This window comes from Malaclemys terrapin, chromosome 2 (genome assembly GCF_027887155.1).
Source record: "Malaclemys terrapin pileata isolate rMalTer1 chromosome 2, rMalTer1.hap1, whole genome shotgun sequence".
NCBI classification, from domain to species: domain Eukaryota; kingdom Metazoa; phylum Chordata; order Testudines; family Emydidae; genus Malaclemys; species Malaclemys terrapin.
In genome coordinates this window covers 106,944,488-106,971,048 of record NC_071506.1, presented here as the reverse complement: position 1 = coordinate 106,971,048, position 26,561 = coordinate 106,944,488, and the positions used below count along the sequence as shown (strand labels likewise).

General features: G+C 44.1%; 1 protein-coding gene across 3 annotated transcripts in view; it reads left to right on the top strand.

Annotated features, from left to right (window-relative positions):
* The window catches only part of CDKAL1 (CDK5 regulatory subunit associated protein 1 like 1), a 774,423-nt gene that overhangs the window by 424,723 nt on the left and 323,139 nt on the right, over nt 1-26,561 (top strand). For all 3 annotated transcript variants that reach the window (XM_054018031.1, XM_054018029.1, XM_054018030.1), the window contains exon 12: nt 24,447-24,627. In XM_054018031.1, the coding sequence (XP_053874006.1) occupies nt 24,447-24,627 (181 nt within the window). The remainder of the gene's footprint in view (nt 1-24,446; nt 24,628-26,561) is intronic.

The following is a 26,561-nucleotide window of genomic DNA, read 5'->3' as shown; positions in this document are numbered from 1 at the left end:
GTTACATTGCCATTCACCATATTTGTTTATTTGTTGTCTCTTGGTATGAACCAAGACCACAAACTTTTGGGGATATGGACTGTCTTTTTACTATATGTTTGTACAGCATCTAGCACAAAGGTGGCTAATCTCTGATTAGGGCCTCTAAGCATTACTGTAATAGTCAAAATGTGTGATAAAATAATTTCTCTTATTCTGTTATTTTTATTATTAAAATCCAGTCTCCTTTAAAGTCTCTGCTTTTAGCCAAAATTGATTTTAAGTTTTAAAGACCTAAGATTAAAATTTTCAAAAGCACCTAAGCCTATGTGACTTAGGAGTTAAAGGTTTTTTCCCCCAAAAGTTATTTAGGGTATTTCTACACTGAAGCAGGAGGTCTAATTTGCAGCTTGGATAGACAAACCCGCTCTATACCCTTAGACATTTGAGGCTCAAAAGTATTTAGGTGCCTAATTCCCACTGAAATCAGTGGGAGCTAGGTGCCTAAATACCTTTGAGGATGTGGGCCTAAGCCACTTTTGAAAGTGGGATTTTAACAAAAAGTTCCTTTTGCATAAGCTGGATTTAAATTTAGACATTCAGGAACCTAATGATACTTGCACACTTTTATGATGTACTTTACGAGTTTCATGGATGAATAACAATGTTTACTTATAAACTATTATTAATTTATTAAAATTATACCAAGTTCCAAAAGGCTATGCAAAAAGTGGTTTATATATGATTCATTATCAGTTCCTCCAGAACTGTAGACTCTAGTCAATCTTGGGAGTTTGGTGATCCTACTTAGTTATCTGTAGTTTAAAATTACTTGAGAACAAACCTTGTGATGTTTTCTATTGGAGGCATCCATGTAAAATACTTTGACCTCTTCTTTCGGTGTAAATATGTCAATATGTATTTAAAACAAGTATGACTAACTATTTTTAAAATGCACTCATTTCTGCAATTAATTTTAACAATCTTGATCCAGAACAGTGGTCTAAATCTCAGTTAGATGTAGCTATTTTTTAACAAAAAAGGTGTCTTGTTCAGTTGTTTCATTTTTGCAATATTATTTATGGCATGTCTATAAAATGGGGTTTACTGATAGCTGATTTTACTCATATGGTTAGGCTTATGGTTTGTAAAAATGAAAGTGTCAGCTATATAGTGTTTTTGAGGGATTACATTTGTCAAAAAGCAGATGGGGGGGGGTTAAAAGAACTCACGGAATACAGTACTTGAAATAGTTTGAATCTTAGTTTGAATAGAATATTGCTGCCAGTCTATGTGAATAAGGAGAGTAAAAAAAATTAATTAAAATGAACTTGAATTTGAAATAAGATATACATCTCCTCAGTATTTATCAAGAAGACAACTCTCTCAAGAAAAATAAGGTGGATCACTTCTTCTCTCCAACTCATTACTTAGCCATTTTCTTCTTTGCCCTTCTTTTTCTGCTTAGTACTCTTAATTTGTAAGTAAGTAATGCACCAAAGAGCAGCAATGAACACAAAGTCAGTAGTGTGAGCTCACGTTGCATGCATTAGTCAAAAAATGCTCAGGGTTGGACTGAGTATTTAAAGGGGAGCAGAGTTAAGCCAACACTGAGCACTTCTGAAAATCTCATCGCTTCCCTAATGCGTTAATCTGAGTTACCTCTTGCTAGTGTGCATGACCTGTTTTATCCTTCCACTATTTTAAGAAAGAACTTTGCTTGCTATTAAACATTACTACTCTGCCTGTAACTTCTTAAAATTGTATTTAAAATCAAGAAAAATTCCTATAATAATACTAGGGTTATGTCAAAAACACATTAATGAAGAAGGTAAGACGGAGCAGTTGAGGTTGGTTTTTGTTGTTTGGTTTTTGTAATGTTTCTGAATTGTCCTGATGATAAATAGAGCTCCAATGGTATGTATGAATTTTAAAATGAGGTGCTCGGCAAACTCAGCACAGCACTCCATTCATTGTTCACACGGGCAGAATTGCTGATTCCTTGCACACGCTCCCTACTGACAATTTACCCCCTTAGTTTCTTAAATGAATTTTATCAAGTTGAGTTCTCAGTCTCTGAGTTTTATTCCATTGTTTTCTTTAGGGACATAATTTATGTCATCTTATTGTTCACACGATCATTAGGAAAACACACATTGGGTTTCACTGAAGTTAAACTCATGGGTTTTGGCTTAATGCGGAAATAGCCTTGTTACTGAATCTGAAATGATCTGTTTGAAAATTTAACCCCTAACTCTCACAAAACTGTGCTTCAGGTATATCACCATGCTCTTGTGCTACATTTTGCCCTAAAGATTTAGGGCCATATTCTCCTTTTTCCTTATGTAGCATGGAGGGGAGCTGAGAACCTCAGTCGCGGAATACAGGGTCAGGAGAGGCAGTTACATTGTTCACTCAGAACACATTATTTCCCATCTGACTGGCCAGTTATGATTTTAGGCTTAGCTGAACATGTCATCTTGATATGTTGTCTCTTTGGCAAATAAACAAGTCTGCAAAGTTAGTCTCTTTGAAATACACATGACCATGTTTTCATCATCATCTATAAAAACAATTTTATTAAACTGCTTCTTCGCCCAGCCAATGTGCTTCAGTCCTGACCTGTCTGCCAAGGTTATTCATGTACACTGGCCACTTATAGATAAAGTTCAATGTACCTATGCATATGAATTTTATTTTATGTGCATACCATGAGTATATACCATGTAACTAAAAAAGTTTATTCCAGTAAGTGGCCTTATATAATTATCTGGCATGTTTAAAAATCCTCGAGGTTTGCCTCTTGATGATTATTTAAAACATATCTTGATTTTTTTTCGTACACTTTTGTTTCCCTTCTGGCTTCCCTATATTCAAGCTGCGAAAACTGCATTATGCTAGTATAAAAAGAAGTTTAAAAATGAAGATAGACCTCTTGAATTACTTTCTCATCACATACTTCAGTTGAATCTATGTACGGAAAAATGTTTTTAGCATTGTGGTTTCATTAAATGTAAAGCTTTAAGAAGAATGTTGAATTGAAAGGTAGCATGATTAGGCTTTATCACCATAATTTGTGGCTTTCCTCAGGTTCTACATTCTCCTTTCTTTGTTTTCACTACAGTGTCTTTATCTTAATAGGTGTAACCATGGAGTGAAGGACGTGTGGGAAGGAAAGAGGACCATGACTCTTCTGTTTTTACTAATCTGTTCATGTCAGCTGTAGGACTCGTACAATTTTTTCACCCAGAGCACTAACTCATTTTTTTTTTTGTGGTTACACATTCACTTTCAGTGGAAACTATAGCTTTCTCAATTTGTATTGATAAAAGTTCAGTTCTGATATCAGTTTGAAGAAAATGTATAGATATATCGTATATACTCGTTGATAAGCCGAATTTTTTTAGTGAAAAAGGGAAGCATCAGAGAAGGGGGTTGGCTAATGAATGGGTATAGAGAGGGAGAGGTGGGACACCGCCCCTTCCCCCAACAGAGGGGGCAAGAAGAGGCAACAGAGCCAGAAGGGAAGAGGCAGGGCCAGAGTCTCTCCGCTTCTGGGGCTGGCAGGCTGCGGCTGCGCCGCCCGGTCCCGCCTGCCAGAGTACGCTGTGGCCGCACCTCTCGGCCGCGCCCCCCAGAACATGCTGTGGCTGTGCCCCCCAGCCCGCCGGAGCAGCTGTGGCCAGGCCAGAGACCTCCTCCTCTGGCCCGCCCCAGCTGAGGTGGGAAAGGATGGAATGGGGAGAGTGTGGGGGTCATGGACTAGGGTTGGGGTCATGTAGGGGGTGGTCACAGGGGTTACTCCCCTGACCCTCAGCTTCTCCCCTCCCCCCTTCGCCCACCTCCAAATTTCCCCACCAGCTGCTGTCCCAGCCTGTCCGGGTAAGCAGCTGGCGGGCTGGGACACTTTGTTTACTTAGATTTACCCCTGTGCCTGCGGATGCTCAAGGTGAACAAACCATCTCAGCCTGTCAGCGGCGGGTCGGCTTATGAATGGGTCATAACAATTTTCCATTTTTACTTATCCATCTTGGGGGGGTCGGCTTATAATGAACCGGCTCATGATGGAGTTTATACAGTTATAATTCCGGTTGCCGTATGTCATTTATATATCACCTTTAGACTAGAGAGTTCATAGTTTATAGATGCTGAGTAGAATAGTATGAAGTTTTCAGCATAAGTTCTGATCTAGTTAGTATTCTGTTCCTGAATGTAGCATAAATACGGTCAGAGTAACTAAAATGGATGCTCAGTGTACTGAAGTGTCTCAATAGAGCAGAAAATGTAGACTCTCAAGACGTCTATTTAGTAATTCATGTTTTTTTCTGTAGTGTCCAACAGTAATACAAGTATTTTTACTGATGTCTAATATTGATCAAATTGATGAGCAATTTTTGCAGGTCAACATATTTTGCATAATTATGGGTCTGTGCTCTCTGTTGTAAATGTATTTCAAACAGAATTTCAAAGCATAGCAATTTAAAAGTAGCATATTTTAACAACGCTATGGCTGTTGAATTTGTGTAGTTGTGGTATATTTTTTAGATCCTTCTTTCCATTACTTCTACAGATTGTAAACTTTCTTTGACACTTCTCTATTGTCCCTTACATTTGCTTGAGAAATTCATTCTGAAAACACTGGGTTCCCTTGCTTGCTAGTAAGGGCACAGCAGTGGCATTAGTTATAGAAATAATTACTGAGATAATTATTCACTTGTCTTTCTGGGTGATTGAAAGTCCCCCCGAGATATTAACAATGAATAAGTCATAACAAAATCAAGCACATCATATGGTTAAAAAAAAAATCTATTTCTGTCTTACTGAACACTGCACATTGAAACAAAATGTTAAATGTTAAAATAGATATTTATTCTATTAACAAGAAAACTTCTTGAAGTTCATTAATGAACTTCATCACCATAGAAAACAAATGTATTCACTATTCCTTTTTTATGTGATTCCCCTGACTTTGATGTCGATTTGAAGAAGTAAATGACTGTTATTGAAGCAAGAGTCATGGACTGGACATTAGAACCAAGACACTTAGTTTTTTGGATCAGCAAAAAAACATATAATGTTCACAGCTGCTGTTAACTGAGATCCTATTATTTCTGATCATACTTGACAGTTTTAATGTTAAATACTGAGGGGTTATAGAAAATTAGTGTAGTTTCAATGGCTGTTTTAGTGCTACAATCATTAAGTCAGTTCTCATGAACTGTTCCCTGGTGCAACCCTTAATAAATGCAAACTTTATTTTTAGTGATGACCTTTAATAATGCGAGCCTTGATCCGTTGAGATGCTGTTCACTTTTGATGCATCTCCAAATCCCTTTTTTATGCATTTTAAATCAATATGCACTTGCTCTGAATTTATGCATGTGGATAGACGGAGATGTAATTTAAACACATCTGTTCAAATATGCATTTCAGATCAACTTGGTGCTGGTTCTCATAATATGGCTGAGTTTTTGACGGGTATTATATCCCTAAAGTACACACCAGATGGTATTTATTAGAGACTGAATAGAAATGAAGTGTAAGGATGTTGAGCTTTTTGTCTTAAGTCACTCATTTTAAAGTCATAAAATAATAATGATCTGAAATTATAAATCTCTAATGAAGTTCTGTAAAATGTTTCAGTTGTATGGGAAGTGTATGGGAAGTGCATGGTACCTTAAAGATGAATAACTCTAGTGGGAGTCCAAGCCTAAACTGTTCCTTCAAGGTAATTGATGATGAAAATTAGACCAGGAAACATTCAGACTACAGCTGATAGGAGGGAAATGTGCATCTAACAACCTATGCTGTAATTATTAAAACATAATACAATTATTCTTTTACCTATGGCAATTTGAGGTAGAGAATTACATTCATTATAAAGTGCACCTGTTTTACGAGATCAATATCCAAAAAGGGGATTCCAAATCAAAATGGCCCATCCCAGTTCCCATTAAAATAAAATTCTGCCTAACCCAATCTCAGACTGCACCATCAGTTCACCTTCAGAGATAGCTTTGGAAATCGGGCCTTGTAGCTCCATCTGAATGTCAGCCAATACGGATTCCGAAAATTCAAATTGGGAACAAGTTGCATACCCTTCATGGAAAATATTCAGCTGCCATCCCTTCTCATTTAAACTTAGAGAGCTGTTAGCTCAAGCACCACAGCTAATCACAACTGCTGCAATGTCACCTTTCTAAGGTAACTTGTTTCAAAACTATTTATGACTCTAAAGGTCAAAAACAGCACCTGAAACTGCCGTCACAAATCAGTTGGAAGCTAGTGCAGAGCACAGGTGTAATGTGTTTCCTATGAGACTCACTATCAAACATGTAGCTGGCAGAATTGTGCACCAAGTGAAATGTATAATCCGCTATACAACTCATATAGTGATTCTGTAGTTCTGAGACGGAGAATTAACCTGTTGTTTCTGCTGCCTTTGAAGTCTGAAGTGTTTGACTGTGAACCACTACCAAACTAAACAGTAGGATTTAAGGTTTTGCAAGTTATTCTCCCACCCATATACACACACCACTCCTGGCGACAACTCAGGGAAACACAGAAGAGTGTATAGCTGAATATTGTGAGAATTGCAATGCAGTCACCTCTGTAAAATGCATAGGATAGTATGTCATTAGTATCTCCCCCCTCTCCCATGTGTGGGGTTTTAAGAATCAGTTCTGAAGAGCCAAGCTAGTGAAAAGAAGAAAAATTTGCATATAAAAATACATATTTTATTTAGATTTTTTTTAAATGACCTATTAAAAAGTCTTCTAGTGTTTCAGCAGTCAAGTGAAGGTAAACACTGGTGAGTCTACTTGTAAATGAAACCATCATAGACTTTTACAAACAACAACATAGAGTCTTTTTCCATTTTGATGTAGACAGAGAGCATGAGCTGAAGGAAAGCAGTGATTTGTGAGGCAGCCTGCAGTTATGTTGGGCAATAATAGAAAACATTTAAAAGTATTTGAAATAATATAATTGCTTTGCACTGGGAACACATACATGAATAAAAGATGTTAGCAGGTGGCCTCCCAGTATGGAATCTCACGCTGGTGTATTTATTGGAAATATGCACACCATCAGCAATTTGCTAAAAGTAATCGAAACAGAAGATTTGAAGAATGGCCATGTAACACAGCTTAAAACAATGAGGTCTAAGAATTATAGGTTCTTCTTCGAGTGCTTGCTCATATCCATTCCATTAGGTGTGTGCGCGCCGCGTGCACGATCGTCGGAAGATTTTCTACCCTAGCAACACCGGCGGGTCGGCTGTGGAGCCCCCTAGAGTGGCGCCTTCATGGCGCTGAATATATACCCCAGCCGACCCGGCGCCCCCTCAGTTCCTTCTTACCGCCCCTGACGGTCGTTGGAACTGTGGAGCGCTGCTTAGCTGTTCTCCACTCTCCCTAGCTTAGTTTGTTGTATCACAGTTATAGTTATAGTTATAGTTATAGTGTTTATAGTTAAATAGTTAAATAGTTTAAAAGTTGTTCTAGTTGTTCTAAGTAGTTCAGGGGATTAAGGGGGTCGTCTCCCCCTTTCTCCCCCGGCCGCGGGGCCGGGCTCATGCCCAACGCTCCCGGCTTCAAGCAGTGCGCCTCCTGCGCTAAGCCTATGCCCACGAGCGACCCGCACGACTCCTGTCTGAAGTGCCTGGGAGAGTCCCATCAAACAGACAAGTGCAAGATCTGTAAGGCCTTCAGACCAAGGACCAAGAAGGAGCGGGACTTTCGGCTCCGGCAACTCCTGATGGAGGCGGCACTTAGTCCGGACGCTCCACCTACAAGTCAGGCCCCGGCACCTAGCACCTCGGTGCGCAGTGCCCCGGCGGCACCGGCTATGACGACCACGCGAGTGGCGTCAGACAAGCCTCCCCGGCACCGGACCTCGTCGGCACCGCAAGCAGTGCCTCGGCGCCGGTCATTATCCCCGGGGCATAAAAAAGCCCATAAGACGGGGACATCCGTGCCGAAGACGCCGGCTCCCCCAGTGCCAGGGGTAGAGCCGCGTCCGCCGGTGGAGCACCGGAAACAGGTGCCTCCAGCACCGTTGAGTCCGGTGCAGATAGCGTCTCCACCGAGACCGGCGGTGATACAGTGCCTCCCGTCGACTCCAGAGACCTTCGCGGCGGCGAGAGACTTAATAGCTCTCACGGAGCCGGCACCGCCTCAACCACCGGCACCGACTGCACCGTTGACTCGCCCGGTCCAGTCGAGGGGGAAACCTGCCTTGATGCGCCCTCCATCGCAAGGGCTGGAACCTCGGCACCGATCCAGGTCCCGAAGCAGGTCCCCACGCCGCTCGCAGTCCCGGCACCGAATATCGCCTCGGCACCGGTCGTACTCGCGGCCAAGATCTTCTTCACGGCACCGCTCTACGTCTCGGCACCGCTATGATCGTCGGCACCGATCAACGTCGAGACGTAGTTCTCGGCACCGCTACGGTCGACGCTCGACGTCGAGAGGCCGCTCCCGGCACCGGGCATACTCCAGGTCCTCGTCGAGGTCCAGATCCGACTCCCGGCACCGACGAGGTCATCGGCACCGGTCGCGGTCCCGGCACCGATCGCCGGCACCGCGTAGAGATAGATCATCTCCGGACCCCTCAGGGGCAAGCCGAGGAACAGGACTTGGGCCATTGGCAGGAGATGGCAGAGGACCATTCTCATGGCCCATCTCACTGGTCGTTTTGGACCCCGTGGGCGTACCATCAGGCGCAAGGGGCTCCAATTGCTTCGACCTCTCGCTCCGGTCACTCCATCAGAGGGGCCCCGGAGTCCACCATTTCGCGGCCTCCGCCAGGGGGCATGGAGGCTTCTGTGTCCGCACCACCTGACGCCCTGGACCCAGGCGCAGGTGATGCTCCAGCCCAGGAACAGAGAGACCAGGACCAGCCCTTGGATCCTGTTCCACCGGAGGCATCTTCCTCTTCTTCTCCGGATGAGGCAGTGGCGGGCACATCGTGCACAGGCCCACCTCCAATAGATCTTCGGGCTCACCAGGATCTTCTGCGCAGGATGGCCCGTAATATGGACCTGCAGGCGGAGGAGATAGTGGAGGTGCACGACCCGATCGTGAATATCCTTGGAGCGGATGCCCCATCGAGGGTAGCGTTACCCCTGATCCGCACGATACAAATCAATGCGGATACGATATGGCAAACTCCTGCCTCTATCCCACCCACAGCGAGAGGGGTGGAAAGGAAGTACTTTGTCCCATCTAAGGACTATGGGTACTTGTATACCCACCCCCAACCGTGTTCACTGGTGGTGGAATCAGTGAACGCACGAGAGCGCCACGGCCAGCAGGCTGCAGCGCCTAAATCAAAAGAGGCTAAGCGGCTCGATTTGTTTGGCCGTAAGGTATACTCAGCCGGAGGGCTACAACTTAGAGCGGCAAACCAACAGGCGCTACTGAGCCGCTACAATTTCAACTCCTGGAACTCTATGGGAAAGTTTAAGGAGTTGATTCCCCAAGAGTCCAGGGAAGAGTTTGGGGCCATGGTAGAGGAGGGCAAGAAGGTGGCTCGGACCTCCTTGCAGGCCTCCTTGGACATAGCAGACTCAGCTGCGAGGACCCTGGCTTCGGGTATCGCTATGCGCTGGATCTCCTGGCTTCAGGTTTCGGGTTTGCCTCCGGAGCTGCAGCAAACCCTACAGGATCTGCCCTTTGAGGGACATGGATTGTTCTCGGACAAGACGGACTCTCGCCTGCAGAGCCTCAAGGACTCGAGAACAATCATGCGCTCCCTGGGGATGCATGTTGTGGGCCCTCAGCGCAGACCATTTAGGCCGCAGCCTCAGCGCTTCTACCCCCCCCCCCCCCGCCTCGTCAGAGACAAGACTCGGCCCGGAGGCGAGGGCGAGGTGGTAGGAGAAGATGGGCTGGCCCTCAACCCGGTCAGAACCAGGGGCCACCAAGACCACCTTCAGGTCCTAGACAGAACTTTTGAAGGTGCGGTCGAGGACGGCGCCCCAGTCATCCCCCAGGATCCAGCCCCCTCCTTTCAGGATCGTCTCTCCCACTTCCACCGCGCTTGGTCCCTTATAACTTCGGACTGTTGGGTCCTCCGCGCGGTGGAGAGGGGATACGCTATCCAGTTTTCTTCTATCCCCCCCTCCCACCCCCCTTCCCCGTCCCTCTTCAGGGACCCTTCTCACGAGCAACTTCTTATACAGGAGGTTTCTACGCTCCTGGCCATGGGGGCCATAGAGGAGGTTCCGATAGAGTTAAGGGGCAGGGGATTTTATTCCCGTTACTTCCTGATCCCCAAGTCCAAAGGAGGTCTGCGGCCCATCTTGGACTTGCGCGGACTCAACAAATTCGTAGTAAAGTTGAAGTTCCGCATGGTCTCTCTGGGGGCCATTATCCCTTCCCTCGATCCTGGAGACTGGTTCGCCGCCCTCGACATGAAAGACGCATACTTTCACATCTCAATTTACCCACCTCACAGACGCTTCCTGCGATTCGTGGTAAACGCGGTGCACTACCAATTTGCAGTCCTTCCCTTCGGCCTATCCTCGGCCCCAAGAGTGTTCACGAAATGTATGGCTGTCGTGGCAGCGTACCTTCGTCGGCAAGGGATACAGGTGTTCCCGTACCTAGACGACTGGCTGGTACGCGGTCGCACCAAGGAGCAAGTTCAAGCTCACGTCCACATAATAGTGCACACATTCAACGAGTTGGGCATCCTACTCAACAAGGACAAATCCACTCTAGAACCTACCCAGAGAATAGAATTCATAGGCGCAGTTCTAGACTCCAGACGTGCACAAGCCATCCTGCCAGACAACCGATTTGGCACCATCACGAGCCTCATTCAAGGGCTCCAGACGTTCCCAACTACCACGGTGAGGTCGTGCCTTACCCTGCTGGGTCACATGGCTTCCTGCACGTACGTAACCAGGCATGCCAGACTTCGGCTTCGCCCACTCCAGACCTGGGTGTCGTCAATATATCGACCACATCGGGACAGCCTGAACATGGTGGTCACGGTCCCGATCTCGGTCCTGACCTCCCTCACCTGGTGGCTAGATCACAATGTGGTCTGCGAGGGGATGCCATTTCACGCCCCACAACCCTCTCTGCACCGGGTCACAGACGCTTCATCTCTGGGTTGGGGCGCCCATCTCAACGAACACCATACCCAGGGCCTGTGGACTGCACCCCAGCTAGCCCTGCACATCAATGTTCGGGAACTGATGGCGGTGCGCCTGGCGTGCCAGGCATTTCTCAACCTCCTACGTGGCCGATGTGTGTTAGTTCTCATCGACAACACCACGGCCATGTTTTACATCAACAAGCAAGGAGGAGCACGTTCGTCAATTCTATGCCAAGAGGCCATTCGCCTGTGGGACTTCTGCATCGCCCACTCAATCCATCTCACGGCGTCGTTCCTCCCTGGAGTCCAGAACACTCTAGCGGACCGACTCAGCAGGTCCTTCCAGACGCACGAGTGGTCTATCCGTCCGGACATCATACATTCCATCTTCCAAAAGTGGGGGTTTCCCCAGATAGACCTGTTTGCATCTCGAGACAACAGGAAGTGCCACGTGTTCTGCTCCCTACAAGGTCGAGCTCCGGGCTCCCTCTCGGATGCGTTTCTCCTTCCCTGGAAAGACCACCTGTTTTATGCCTTCCCTCCGTTTCCTCTGGTCCACAAGGTACTGCTCAAATTGCGCAGAGACCAGGCACAGGTAATTCTGGTCGCTCCAGCGTGGCCGAGACAACATTGGTACACCACACTGTTGGAACTCTCGGTTCAGACACCGATCCCGCTTCCGTTGTGTCCGGATCTCATCTCTCAGGACCACGGCCGGCTGCGTCACCCCGACCTGCAATCACTCCACCTCACGGCGTGGCTGCTCCATGGTTCACCCAGGCAGAGCAGCAATGCTCGCACTCTGTCCAACAGATTCTGCTGAGCAGTAGGAAGCCCTCAACACGCACCACGTACCTGGCCAAGTGGAAGCGGTTCTCCTGTTGGTGCGAACAACGAGCCATGTCCCCGTTGCAGGCACCCATTCCTCTCATTTTGGAATATCTCCTCTCCCTAAAACAGCAGGGGTTGGCGATATCTTCAATTAGAGTTCACCTGGCCGCTATATCGGCCTTTCACCCAGGGGAACTCGCGTCCTCGGTATTCTCTAACCCGATGGTCGTTAGATTCCTCAAGGGCTTAGACCGGATGTACCCACAACAACGTCAGCCCGTTCAGACGTGGGACCTCAACCTGGTTCTCTCCAAGCTCACAGGTCCTCCATTCGAGCCACTGGCCACCTGTTCACTTTTGTACCTATCCTGGAAGACAGCCTTCCTTGTAGCCATCACCTCAGCAAGGCGCGTTTCTGAACTCAGGGCGCTTACATCCGAGCCCCCTTATACAGTTTTCCATAAGGATAAAGTGCAGCTTCGTCCACATCCTGCCTTTCTCCCTAAGGTGGTTTCTCCTTTTCATATCAACCAGGACATCTTTCTCCCGGTCTTTCATCCCAAACCACATGCCACTCGCCAGGATCAACGTTTGCATTCCCTGGACGTACGAAGGGCCCTGGCCTTCTATATTGACCGCACAAAGCACTTTAGAAAGACGACACAACTCTTCGTTGCAGTGGCCGACCGAATGAAAGGCTCACCGGTCTCCTCACAACGCCTATCCTCCTGGATTACGTCTTGCATCCGGACTTGCTATGACCTGGCAGGTGTCTCAGCACCGCACCTCACCGCTCACTCCACGAGGGCCCAGGCTTCCTCGACGGCTTTCCTGGCACAAGTTCCGATCCAGGACATTTGTAGAGCAGCGGTTTGGTCATCAGTCCACACATTTACAGCTCACTATGCACTAGTGCAGCAGTCCAGAGACGATGCTGCTTTCGGATCAGCGGTTTTGCACACAGCAATGTCTCACTCCGACCCCACCACCTAAGTTGGGCTTGGGAGTCACCTAATGGAATGGATATGAGCAAGCACTCGAAGAAGAAAAGACGGTTACTCACCGTTGTAACTGTTGTTCTTCGAGATGTGTTGCTCATATCCATTCCAAACCCGCCCCCCGTCCCCACTGTCGGAGTAGCCGGCAAGAAGGAACTGAGGGGGCGCCGGGTCGGCTGGGGTATATATTCAGCGCCATGAAGGCGCCACTCTAGGGGGCTCCACAGCCGACCCGCCGGTGTTGCTAGGGTAGAAAATCTTCCGACGATCGTGCACGCGGCACGCACACACCTAATGGAATGGATATGAGCAACACATCTCGAAGAACAACAGTTACAACGGTGAGTAACCGTCTTTTCTGTAAATTGAATTTCTAATTTAGCTTGCTACTGAATGTTAGTTGTTAATTTTTTTTTCCCCTCCAAGTTACCTTTTATTTGTCACACTGTCTGAAGCTACTTTGCAACTGGATATAGTGCTCACCTTATTTTGTCAGATTTAGTTTTTAGTTACAGATTTAATAAAAATTCAGTTAAAGACAGTGTATCTCTTACTTGCCAGGTCTGATGGACAGTTTGATAAGAGCTACACATAGCATTCCTCCTTGAGGTTGGTATGGATGAATGATTACTTGGGCCAAATATATTAAATTTCAAACAGTTTAATTGCTTATAATATAGAACATCTTCGGAATTAAGAGACCTTATTTGGGTGCTACTCTTCCGTTTTGTTTATTTTCACTATTGATCCTTGGAGTGTTGTGTTGCAATTATTTAGTCTCGTTTTGTGTTGCCTTAGCAAAGCTTGGACGTGGATCATGCACTGCCACGTCCATTCCTAGGTATTTAGCTACTGGGGGGCTTGCTGGAACATGTTCAAATATTCTAGGGCAGAAGGTACAAAAGAACCCCGTGCACCAGCTGTCTCTCAGATCTTGTTTTTCTCTCTGTATTGCAAGCTACAGAACCTTTGTCTCTTCTTGTCACATTTATTTACATGTGGGTTTTTTTCTCTTTTTTTCTTATTTCTTTTTCAATAATTTAGTAAAAGTAGGCACATTTTAATTTTTTTAATACCTTTTCCTCTGCAGTATAGGTGCTGATCATCTCCACTTGCCTCCCATGCTTCTTGGTTACCAAAAGCCCCAGACACCACCTTCCTGGCTGTAAAATCTTCCTGTTGTCTCTCCTGTCAACCTCTAGTTATGCTGTCAATGCAAAAATCTGTAACACACCGAAGAGGTAGGGCAACAATAATAATACTTAGCCTATGTTTAGCTCCTTTCATCCGTACAGCTCAAAGTGCCTTACAAAAAGGTACATATCATTATCCCCATTTTATAGATGTGGAAACTGAGACACAGTGATTTGCCCAAGATCACCTCACAGTCCAGTGGCAGAGCTGGGAATTGATCCCAGATGGAAGTCAGTATAGAAATAAATAATCAAAGGACTGCTAACTTGGTTGTATTATTAATTTTCTTACATTTATTCCTTCAACCTTCAGTTCTTATTTTATGCATAGCTGCCTCTGGCTTTCCTGTGTGCTGCATCAAATGGCTGCAGAATTTAGGTCTAGCTTGCCAAAGAAATCTTTGTTGTTCTCTGATCCAAGTGCTTGTCAATTCTATTCATTTTATGAACTAGTTGCATAGATGATCCTGACAGTCTAAAACAGGGGTGGGCAAACTTTTTGGCTTGAAGGCCACATCAGGGTTCCAAAACAGTATGAAGGGCCATGTAGGGAAGGTTGTGCCTCCCCAGGCAGCCTGGCCCCTGCCCCCTCTCACTTCCCGTCCCCTGACTGCCCCCCTCAGAATCCCAGACGCATCCAACCCCCCTGCTCCTTGTCCCCTGACTGCCCCGATCCCTATCCACACCCCCTGACAGGCTCCCCGGGACTCCCATGCCTATCCGACTGCCCCCTACTCCCTGTCCCCTGACTGCCCCCCAGGACCACCTGCCCCTTATCCAACCCCCCCGCTCCCCACCCCCTTACCATGCTGCTCAGAGTACCAGGACTGGCAGCCATGCCGCCCAGCTGGAGCCAGCCATGCCGCCGTGCTGCCCAGCAGGAGCTCACAGCCCTGCCATCCAGAGCGCTGGCGGCATGGCAAGCTGAGACTGCAGAGGAGGGGAGACAGTGTGGGAGGGCCCAGGGGTTAGCCTCCCTGGCCAGGAGCTCAAGAGCTGGGCAGGATGGGCCCGCAGGCCGGATGTGGCCCGTGGGCCATAGTTTGCCCACCTCTGGTCTAAAAGATCTCTCCTCTGGAGAATACTCAAATATACTTATCTGGTTCACAGGCTATATGTGGGTTGTGTTTGTTCTTCATCAACTTGTAGGGAAAGTGTTGGTGCAGTAGTTCTACCTGCTTGGTGTTTCCTTGTGTGGCCTGAGTGACTGAGTCAGTCTTCAGATTTATGCATGTTTGGTGATGAGACTTGCTTGTACTCAAAACCAAGGATGTCTGAATCAGTCCTTAAAATTCAGTGATCTCCCTACTGTGTTCACCACCAAAGAAATCTCCAATAGAAATTTCTCTTGAGATAACATTTGGAGCTGAAAGAGGAGAGGAACCCATAACTGAGGAGACCCTCTTCCCTTCCCCTCCCCTCCCCTGAGGATACCTGTGCTTTGAATAATACTATAGCATTTCAGATCATGGTATAGTGCCTTTCTGAAGTCTTGGACATACCATTGTCAGCTCTTCATGTTAAAAAAACACGTTATTTGACATCATAGAATTTGAAGAGGAAGAGTAGGAAGCACCATTCCCCTATGAAGTTTTGCAAAGGAGTTTTGATAACTTGCACGCGTCTCTTCAATATTATTAAAGCCTGAGAACATATAGCAGATTACACAAAAGGAGTTTGGGGTGCTTTTTTTTGTTTGATTACTTCCTTTAACCAGGTTTTTTGGTCACAGTAGCCAAAGGAAGGAAGGACTTCAGATCCCCTCATCTGAACCTGAGGTCCAGAAATCTAGACCAAAGTGCTGGAAAATTGTATGCAACCTTGACGCCTGTATCTGAAAATTGCCAATGAATGGATTATTTTGGCAGATTATGATTTTGGCAGAATTGGTTCAACGTACTTCAATGTGCCAGAGACCAAGATAGACTAAGATTACAAGATTACTGTGAAAACTGTTTACTGAAGGAAATGTTTGCTGTAATTAAAGCTGCATTTGTATGGAATCTGAACCTGGACAAATTTACACATTTGCTGATGACTTCCTTTAGATATTGTGCTTTGTGAAAATTGGTTTGTTTTTCAGCAACCTAAAGTTACATGTGGTCCATCTTCTTCCCAGTCAAATCACTCATGGGCCTTTCTTCTTTCTGGATAGCTTCTTCTTTCTGGATATCTCTTTCTAGGTTTGGGGGGCGGGGAGGGGGGTTACAGTGCCCCTCACTGTAGTATCTAAATGCCTACTATGCTTTTTGGTTGTTTTCCCCCAGAAAAGTGAAGCATTCACCTCTCTCTAAGCAGTCAATTATGAAAATGACAGAGCTGTCCATACAGGTGTCAGACCTGGACAGGGCATCAGGAAAACCCAACTTCACAATAAAGGGTCTAATCAGCCCCTCAAATCAGTTTCACCATATTGTCTGAGGTGTTAGAAATACACCTCAATGGTTATGAGCACAAAAGACCCAATCCAGTTTTTGTGATGCTGTTATCTTAGACTATAATGTTAACAATGTAGAATTATTACAGATTTTCAAGTGCAGATGCATTCATTTGTTAAGTGAACACTCACCTTTGATAACAGTAAGTGTTAAGATGAATGGCCAAAGGAAGTTAATCTGGGATATTTAGAGATCCCCCAAAGATCCCTTCTTCAATCCTCCTTTTCACAGGTAGACTCACCCACCCTGTGCTCATGTTGAATCTTAGCACCAATAGGAATCTGATCAGAATTAACAGCAAATCCTGCCTTAAGACAACACCCCAAGGAAAAGGAAGGAAAGTACCTGTACCCCCAAAGAATCTTTGAGCAGTCTTTGTGGAGGCTAAAACAAAACTGAAGTAGAGGAGTAAAACCCCAAACGTATAGTATAGAGGAAACACTCCATCCTTACGAAGACAAAGGAGAGAATTAGTAAGCTTTGGGGGACGAGTATGGGTCCAAGGAATGTTGCTCAGTGGGCTTGTTACAATGACTGGTAGCTAGCGTAAAGCTCCCTTCTGCTGCTGCTGCCTGAGAGCCTCAGCAGTCTTTTGACATGCTGCTGGGAAGGAGAAGAAAGCAACACATCCTGTGTTCTCATCTCCCAAGTTCTTTGTGATTGGGCCTTTCCTTCACACCACTCGGGGTTAGGAGGCAGAAGATCAAGCATGTCCAGTTTTGTTTTCCTCCATCCAGGCTGCAACTTGCAACAAGGCAAACAGAAGCAGTTATCTGGATCTCTCAGGTAAACAGGAGTGGGGAGCTCAGACCTTGGAGTCAGTTTCATTGTAATTGGCCTGTTGCAGGATTTACCCACGCCCTGTTCCTATTCCCCGCTCCCCACCCCAAGCTCTTTCCTCCACCTTTGGGAGGTGGAAGGCATTTCTGTCTCTGTCCCTGCAGTCTGTAAGGGTTTCTTTGCAGATGAAGGATAAGACACTTTTATTTCTTCCTTGCCCTCACTCTCCCAAACATCCCTCCACCTCTTTCTGTCTCCCATCTTTAGATGGGTGTTCTCCTTGGCTCCATCACGACTGCTTCCAGATTCTCCAGTAACCGGAGGTGCTATCAATATAATGGTCTCTGGACTCCTGCTCATTAAAGCAGCAACAGTAACCTCTACCCTTCAGGCAGATGCGGGTGCTGCAGGTGGTGCTTATGTTGCTGGCCCCAACTCCTCCTTGGGTACAAACCTACATCAGCAGGTGGAAGAGGTTTAACTATAGGGAAGAAAGGAGAGCGTTCGGGCTCATCTCCACTACGGGGAGATAGATGCTGCTGCAGTTGATGGAGCAGGAGTCGATTTAGCAGGTCTAGTGAAGACCCGCTAAATTGATGGCAGAATGCTCTCCGGTCGACCCTGGTACTCCACCTCTCCAAGAACAGTAAGGTAAGTCGACCGGAGAACATCTCCCGTCGACACAGCACAGTGAAGACACCGGGGTAAGTCGACCTAAACTGCATCGACTCCAGCTACGTTTTTCACATAGCTGGAGTAGCGTAACTTAGGTTGACTTACCCGGGTAGTAAAGACAAGCCCTTAGTTAAAAAAACCAAAATTAGCAAATTCCCATAGACACAAGTATATTTTTCTATAGATAAACTGTTCCAGTCCTCAACTTCTCCTGACCTCTATAAAAAGTACATTTTCGATGTAAAAGGTTACAGCAGAGATTTTTATAAATAACCATTCTTCCTTTGTTTCTTGAGTCATAGCTGAGTGAGTAGAGATAATTGGACACCCACTTCACAGCCAAAATCTTTACTCCTGGAGAAATTCTGCGCTACTGCGTGCATGCATAATTAATGAACCACCTTCTGAGGGAGTGTAGACCGTGCGCGACTCACCCCTGTGGCGTCTCCTGTTGGTCGTCTCCGGGAATTAGCTCTTTTCCAGCCTGAGCACCCTCTGCAGGCCAGTGTCCCATTTGTCGCTGGCCCCATGTCCCTCCCGGACCCCGGTGCCTCTTTACCCTGGGGCTGCACCCTGGCAATATTCCACCAGTCTCTATGGGTCTCCCCTCTCCGGGAAACCCCCAACCCTCTAATCCCCACCTTGCCCCAGTCTGGGCTACTGCCAATCATCATCTAGCCCCCGCTCACTGGGGCAGACTGCAGTGTAAAAGCCACTCATCATAGGCAAGGCGGGTCAGACCTGATGCCTTCCTCTACCTCCCAGTACCTCTGTGGGCCTTGGACCAGGCCCTGCAGCCTGGGGACTTGCCAACCTGGAGCTACCCTGCTCCTCTGGCCTTTCCCCAGCCCTGCTTCACTCCCCTTTCTGCAGACAGACAGGCCCTGCTCTCTCCCTGCCTGGAGAGAGACTTCTCCCGGGCCTCTGCCAATCAGCCCAGCTTTTCCCCTGCCCCAGCCCTCTGCCAGGGTTGTTTTAAGTCCTTCCGGGCAGGAGCGGGGGACCACCCCGCTACAGGGAGGTTTAGGTTGGATATTAGGAAAAACTTTTTCACCTGGAGGGTGGTGAAGCACTGGAATGGGTTACCTAGGGAGGTGGTTGAATCTCGCCTTCCTTAGAGGTTTTTAAGGCCCGGGACCTACAAAGCCCTGGCTGGGATGATTTAGTTGGTGTTGCAGGGGATTGGACTAGATGACCTCCTGAGGTCTCTTCCAACCCTAATATTCTATGATTCTATGATATTTTTATTTTTTTGCGCAGAAAAAAGCTTCTGCCAAAATGTTGCTGCAGTTCTGCCTTTTGCCCACCAGAGGGCACTGTGGAGATAGACCAAAGCAGCAGCTCCTGGCCAGCTAGGGAAGAGAAAGAGCCTACCTTCTTCACAGCATCTGTCAGGCCAGGTCAGGAGACAGGGCCCATGGGGAGACAGATAGCGTGGGGTGCTGGGTCAGACCGGAGCTCATAAGGGCTAATAGGGGAGGACAGACTGGGGCAGGGGGTGAATGGGAGTGGAGGCACAGGGCCACAGCGGGAGGGAGGTGCAGGGCCACATGGTGATGAGGAAGGGTGTGCAGAGCTACATAAGAACAAAGGGTGACTGAGTGGGACCACAGAGAGACATGGGGACGGGGGAGGGGTACAGGGACACAAGGGGATGGAGGAGTGGCTGTCTGGGTGGAGGGACACATGGACAGAGGGTGCAAGGACACATGGGGTTCAGGAACACATGGGGACCGGGGCAGATGTGCCTGGCTGAATGGGAGAGGCTAGGGGTCAGTCAGGGTCTGCATAGGGGAAGCTCCCTAACAATCCCGTCCCACCCCCCGCCAAAAAACTGTTCCATACTTTTCCCACCCATACCCAACAACCCTCCAAGTTTATACCCAGGCTCCTTCCCAGCAATTTACTTTCCTTTCCGTCAGCTCCTCCGTTACCCCGACTCCCGCAAGCCTTTGCACTGCTTCTGAGTGGTGTGGGAAATACGGTTCTGTATTGTAGTTTAAATGAATTATTACTCAGAGTTCTGTATTAATATGCCTAGTAAGGAATCCATTTGTCAAAAAACATTTCCTGAAACGTTTTTGTTCTTTGTATTGTTACAGACATACTTGCTGATAGGGTATTTTGAAATAAATGACCAAAAATAATTGAAACTGGTGTGATTATATTGTGTTATTTTGACAAATAAAATATGCAGAATTTTGCAGAATTTTAAAATATTGTGCGCAGAATTCCCCCAGGAGTAAATATTGCCGTGCTTTAAAGGCTTATGATTGCAAGATGTAACTGTTGCATTGTGTCTTTTGAGGAATTTGTCAGGATTAAAACTGCCTTTAAATAAACTGGGAAGTCCTTTCATCGTTTTGAGAATAGCACAGAAGTAATGGTATGTGCCAAGTGCCCCCAATAATCAATCTGCAGGTCGCATTCAGTGCATAAATCCACTTGCAAGTGGTCTTATATATGTTAAAAAATTATTTTTTATCCTTCATAAAATCCACTATGTAGTCTGGATTCACTGATGATGCATTCTGGAACATCGCTACTGACCCTAGAAAGACCCAGCAGATATCCGACTATAAAGAATTTTTATAAAGTTACATACATGAGTTTTTAGTATTAAATGGCTATTACCACAGAATGATTACTAGTGACATTCAGCACTTTTTTCTGTTTAACTTAATATTGGCTGATACATTTGTGAGCAGAAACTGATCTTTGTTGCTTAATTTTATATTTTATTTCATAGTCAGATCTTTACTTACGAGTAAAGAGCCTTTTTTGCTTTGTTTCAGTCCCTCAGACACCAAGATACCTTAGTTTTCAAATTTAAATTTTTTTAACCGTACCCTCATTGTTTTTCCCTTCTGCTCTGTCATTATGAAAATGATTCTGTGTATGTGGAATAAACTCCACATTTATTTGTGTTTGTGTGTGTTTGAGAAACACAGGGAGTTTGATTGCTTCAGTAATTGGATTTTCTCTTGAATGGAGTTTTCACATACTGTACCTTTTCTCCCTTTTAAAAAACATTTTTCTTTAACATTTTAGTTTGTAGTCAAAAGTGGTATAAAAACAACACAGAGCAATGTCGTATTTTAGGCAGGCATACTGGATTGGGCTCTAATTAATTGCTGTTGCTGAATAGACTCTCTGGTCCTTACTCCATTTCCCAAACCTAGTTTTTCCATTGTGTGTAGAATAATCCCATCCAGGAAGAAATCTAATTACTAAGATAATTAGCACCTTATCACCAAACAGAATTCAGACATTTTTGCAGTTTATGAATTTAAAAAATGTTTAATTTCCTTTTCACTCAGGGAGGGAGAGAAGAACACATTTTACTGAATCTAGCTTGATTGAACCTTATAATTCATGTTGCCTTAGAAACAGGCAAGCTGAGATAAAGGATGGTATCACCAGTACTTTAGGCAGTAAATGCTTACACTGCTGCCAACAATATCATTAAAATGGCTAAAATAACTAACATATAATGGTCTTGTCAAATTTAATGAGTGTTTTATTAATGTTACGAGAAATGTCAGCTGGTGCTATTTGATAGTAATTTGAAGTAATATATTTTGTCTCATGTAAGCCTGCCATTATACCTCAAAATATGTGCTGTGTGAGCAGGGGAAGTGTCATAGAATGCAAAATTCCTCTATATTTATTCAGTCCTTAGCTACCGTGGATGTTTACATTACTTCATTTCAAGTAGAACTGTATATCCTGCCGCTTATGTCAGGCTTAGTAAACCAGTGGGAGCCGCTCCAGGCCCTTTGGCCCACAGTATCAGATTGTTTCACATTATATTTACATTTCAGCTATTGGTTCCCACTTAACTTTATTTAGCAAGAGAAAAGTCCTTCCCATCTAGTGGGACAGATCTCTCAAAAATACCTATTTTATGTGTAAGGTTAAATAAATGTTGTGGGGTTTTAATCTGCTGTGTTTTGACTTCAGTCTTAAACATTAGGTTCTGAACTCATAAATGTAATATAGAATGGAGGAAAAGATTTTTATGTTTAAATAAAAACCTAAGGAGGAGAAATATTGTGACATTAGTATCTAGATGACTTCCATGCAGCTAACTACACTAAAAAATAATGGCATTTGAAAGAGAGAGAGCAAGCAGCATGGCTCATATATGCAAGATTTAAACAAAAATCCTGCCATCCTAAGTGAAAGGGAAACAACCACGTGTTTTCCCATGTTGTACCTTCCACTCTGCAAGCCTTGCAGCAGTCTGAGAAATATAATTTAATATAATTTTTCTTGTTCATTGGCTTTTCTGTAGTTATCATAATATCACCTCTCAAGCATTAATTAATTTAGCCTTTCAAACAAACCTGTAGGAAAGTAGTTATCCCCTTTTTATAGATGGTGGATGGAGACACAGAAAGACTAAGTGACTTATTGAAGGTAGAACAGGAAGTCTGTAGAAGAGCTGGCATTAGAAATCAGATCTCCTGACTCCCAGTTCTGTGTTCTAACTACAAGATCAAACTAACCTTCCTGTCTTGAACTGACCCTCACTTCTGTGGCACATTAGAGGAACTACTTAATTTGCTGGAGAGATGCCTCTTAATTCAGTGTGTGACATTTTTGTCATAGGGTCTTTGAATTACTATTAGCAAATGCCATGGTGGAAGAGACGGGGAATCAAACCAGGGTCTTGTGAAAGACAACACGGAATAGTCCCATTGGTGGTTTCATTAAGCGCATATCCCTTTTTATTGCCCTAGAACAAATATTATTTCTCTTTGGACATCTAAATATTACACAGATGGCATTCAGATAATAAGTATTTGTTTGTTCATCTATGCTAATAGATACTTGGATAGGAAAATGAGAGAACCCAGCACCACCAGTGTCCTGTCTGGGGAATCCATCCCAGGTTTTGGGAGGAAGCAGTCAGAAAGGAGGAAGATGAGTGTGGGTCAGGGAACAGATCTGCATGCTTGGGGTCTACCATAGAACTGCAGAGTGGCTTGGGGACCTGATCTTCAACTCAGGACCAGATATCCTTTCTTTTTCTTGGCCTGAGGAAATCAGATAGGACCAGTCTCTACACTACAGCATTCACACACTTAGAATTTGTTTGTTTTTTAATGTCCCAACCCTTGTTTTGGTATAAACAAGTCACCCTACTGTATACTTATTTAGCTCTTACATTCCCTTAAAAGTCATAATCCTTCCAGTTTGTCAATATGTTTGGTATTGGGGTGCCAAGAAACAGCTTAGTATTGTAAGGCTGTATTGTAAGTGCCATATTGATGCTGATGCTTATATAGCACTTTTCATCAGTAGATCTCAAATGGAGATCAAGAGATGGGGAAACCCAGGCACAGAAAGGTGAAGTGAATTGCCCAATGTCATCTAGCAGGCCAGTGGCATAGACTCTAAATCTCCTGAGTCCCAGGTCAAGTTCTCTGTCCACTAGCAACACTGCCTAAGTAGGGACACTAATTTCTCTTAATCATGAGATGTATCTAGCTAAGGTAAAAAGTAAAGAAAAGTTGCTGTTGCTAAATAAAAGGGTAGTTTTGTGCTGGTGCCTTAGAATAATTTGAATTTTTGTAGTGAGACAAAGTAGGTGAGATAATATCTTTCATTGGACCAACTTCTGTGGGTGAACGAGACAAACGTTCAAGCTTGCACAGAGTTCTTCTCAAAAGCTTCATTTCTCATAAGCTCATGGTCTCTGTCACCAACGGAAGTCGGTCTAATAAAAGATATTACCTCACACACCTTGTCTCTCTATTATGCTAGGACCAACATGGCTACAACAGCACTGCAAACAACAATTTATTTGTTTTTGTCTTTTTCATGGGGAGAGTGGGTTTGGATGATTAGACATATGTTAAGGAGGAATGAGTTAGAAGGTTGGTTCTGACTAAAGGAAGCTTTTGTTAACTACAAAAGCCGAATTGGACCAGAATTCCTAAACTCTTCAGGATGTCAGGTCCACATCTTTGCCCTACCCTTTCTGCAGTGTTACAGCAGTGCAAGGGATTAACTAATTCTAGTAATAACTCCCTGGAGCTTATAAACTTTGCGGACTAACTACAATTAATGAATTTACAAGCTCTGCTGGTAACCTGTGGTTTCAAGTGCCTGAGGAATTAGTCCAGAATTAGTCCATTCTCGTTTTTTTTTTTTTTTTTTCAAGTTCTGTGTCAAACATTTACTGCAACTTCTTTCTTGTTTTCCATTCTTTGGGTTCTCACCCATGTGCCACGTTTTTCATTGTCAAAGAAATGGCCATTAAAAATCCCACTGTATTTTTTCTAGAACTGGTGTTAAATCTAGTTCTCTAGCCAAAGGCAAGTTGAATACGAGTAATTATTCCTTTCATTGTCAAGGGAATGAGATTTTTATGTAGGGTGAGACTTGGTGTACCCAGTCCGCAGTTTAACCTTTTTTTCCCACTTCCATTGCAGAGTGCCTGGAATAACAATTGCTACAGATATCATCTGTGGTTTTCCAGGGGAGACAGATGAAGATTTTCAAGACACCATGAAACTTGTAGAAGAGTACAGGTTTCCAAGCCTCTTTATTAATCAGTTTTACCCACGTCCAGGGACTCCTGCTGCAAAAGTACATCAAGTTCCAGCCCTAGTGGTAAGATACATTTTCTTGAATCATTGTACTTGATAGCTCATTTTATGTAGTTTTCATGCTGTGCCAAATGTGAATGTACAGTATGCACTGTACTGAATTGAAACATAAGAAATGTTTATTGGAGAATATGGTTTTGCAGCAGAATTATGCCACAATTAAAATGCAGTTTTATATATTTCTATAAAATAAACTGATTGCCTTTCAGAGCTTAGCTAGAACACAGGATGCCTTGCCAGATTTAAAGTTTAAATTACTGCTCAAATTATTAATTGGGGCAAAATAGCATCTATAGAAGGTTCAAGTGGTTCTTTTCACTTTGACTTTATAGTCATATATTCTTCCTAACAGGTTTTCTGGGTGAGTCTCTTCTTACCAAGAAAAGGACAAAGATTACATTTCATATTTTCTTCCAATTTTTGAAGACTTGTGTGAATCCAGTGATATCATACACATTGCAAGTGATTCTATGCAAAATAGTATGAACTGAATGATAGTTATCTTTGAATTATATACTAAAGGTCAAATATGCATGCGACTACTTCCATTCCGTTGACTACTACTTCATAATATCTTCCATGATTCTGCACTGTTTTAAAATCTAGTTTCTGCCGTCAGCCTATATGGCAAATGTCACTGGTGAAATTTGTGTATGTAATTGTAGTTAATCTTCCAGGTTTCAGGTACTCCCCAATCTTCTATAGATGGCCGTTGTGGTTATATAACTCTTTCCAATTATCAAACCATCTCATCTCAAAATCCCTAAGAGGATAAAAGCCACATTTTAACATGAGGTAGTTGGCTATCAATTGTATTCTAATTGATATAGATAATTTATATTCCCTTTTTGTCATAAGTGATAATGACAATTATGTTTAAAGGTTTAGTTTGATAAATAATCTACTTCGAGTTTGCAACGGTGTAAATGTGCATTGCTTGTCTAACCTGAATCTTTGAACAAGAGAATATACCATTCTGCTGCTTATAAAACCATTTAAACTTTTCATTGGTGTTTGTACTAGTGTAAATAACATTTGTATGCACTGCATTTCCAATCAGGATAAAATCACAGCCAGCTAATGTTGTAGGCAGATAAGAATATATCATACTTCATTTTGTGGGGTCATCATGGCTCACCACTCTTTGAAGAGAAATCAATGAGTGGGTCAGACACTCTTTGAAGAGAAATCAATATATGTATTGTTGTATCTCTTTCTCAATGTCAAAACCTATACAGATATAGTTTCTACTTACTGTCAATATATACCATACCTTTAATGAAAATGGAGAATTGGGTTAAATTTGTTTCCTTTTATTTTATTGTTCAAAGAAGTAAGCTTTGAGCCATTGTTTAAAAAAAAAAAAAAAAAGATTAAGAGCAACTTATATAGGAAAGTATAGAGGATTTGGGCACAAAAGATGCTGTTGTGATGTGATATGATAGTGTAAGTAAGTAAGCTCACACAGTTGACTGAATTTTTTCTTTCTAAAATGCCCATCACGTTGTCATTGTGGATGCCTATATTTAAAATACAGCTGAGCAATTTTGGCAGTCCAGGCAGGTTAAAAATGTAAATATTTGGGTTAATTTCTGGTTTTGCGTCACACAGATACAACCCCATTATCCTCCGTGGATTGCACAGCAGTAGAGGAATTTGGCCTCTTGTTTTTTTCCTGCAGAGTGTAGTTAAATACAGTTATACTGACACTAAATATTAATCACATAAGAACTAACTTATTTTTTTAAAAAAGATCGGTTTAAATTTGGGGGGTGATGAGATAATTTTAGTAAAGCTTGACATTTTCACTTTGCTCTTTTTTCTATAATTTGCTACTTTGGGGGAATTAGAACCTTCAAAAAGCTATGTCTGCTTATGTTCTAGTGCTGATGAAAAACTGTAATTAACAGATTCTTTTTCTCTCCCACCTTGTTTCTT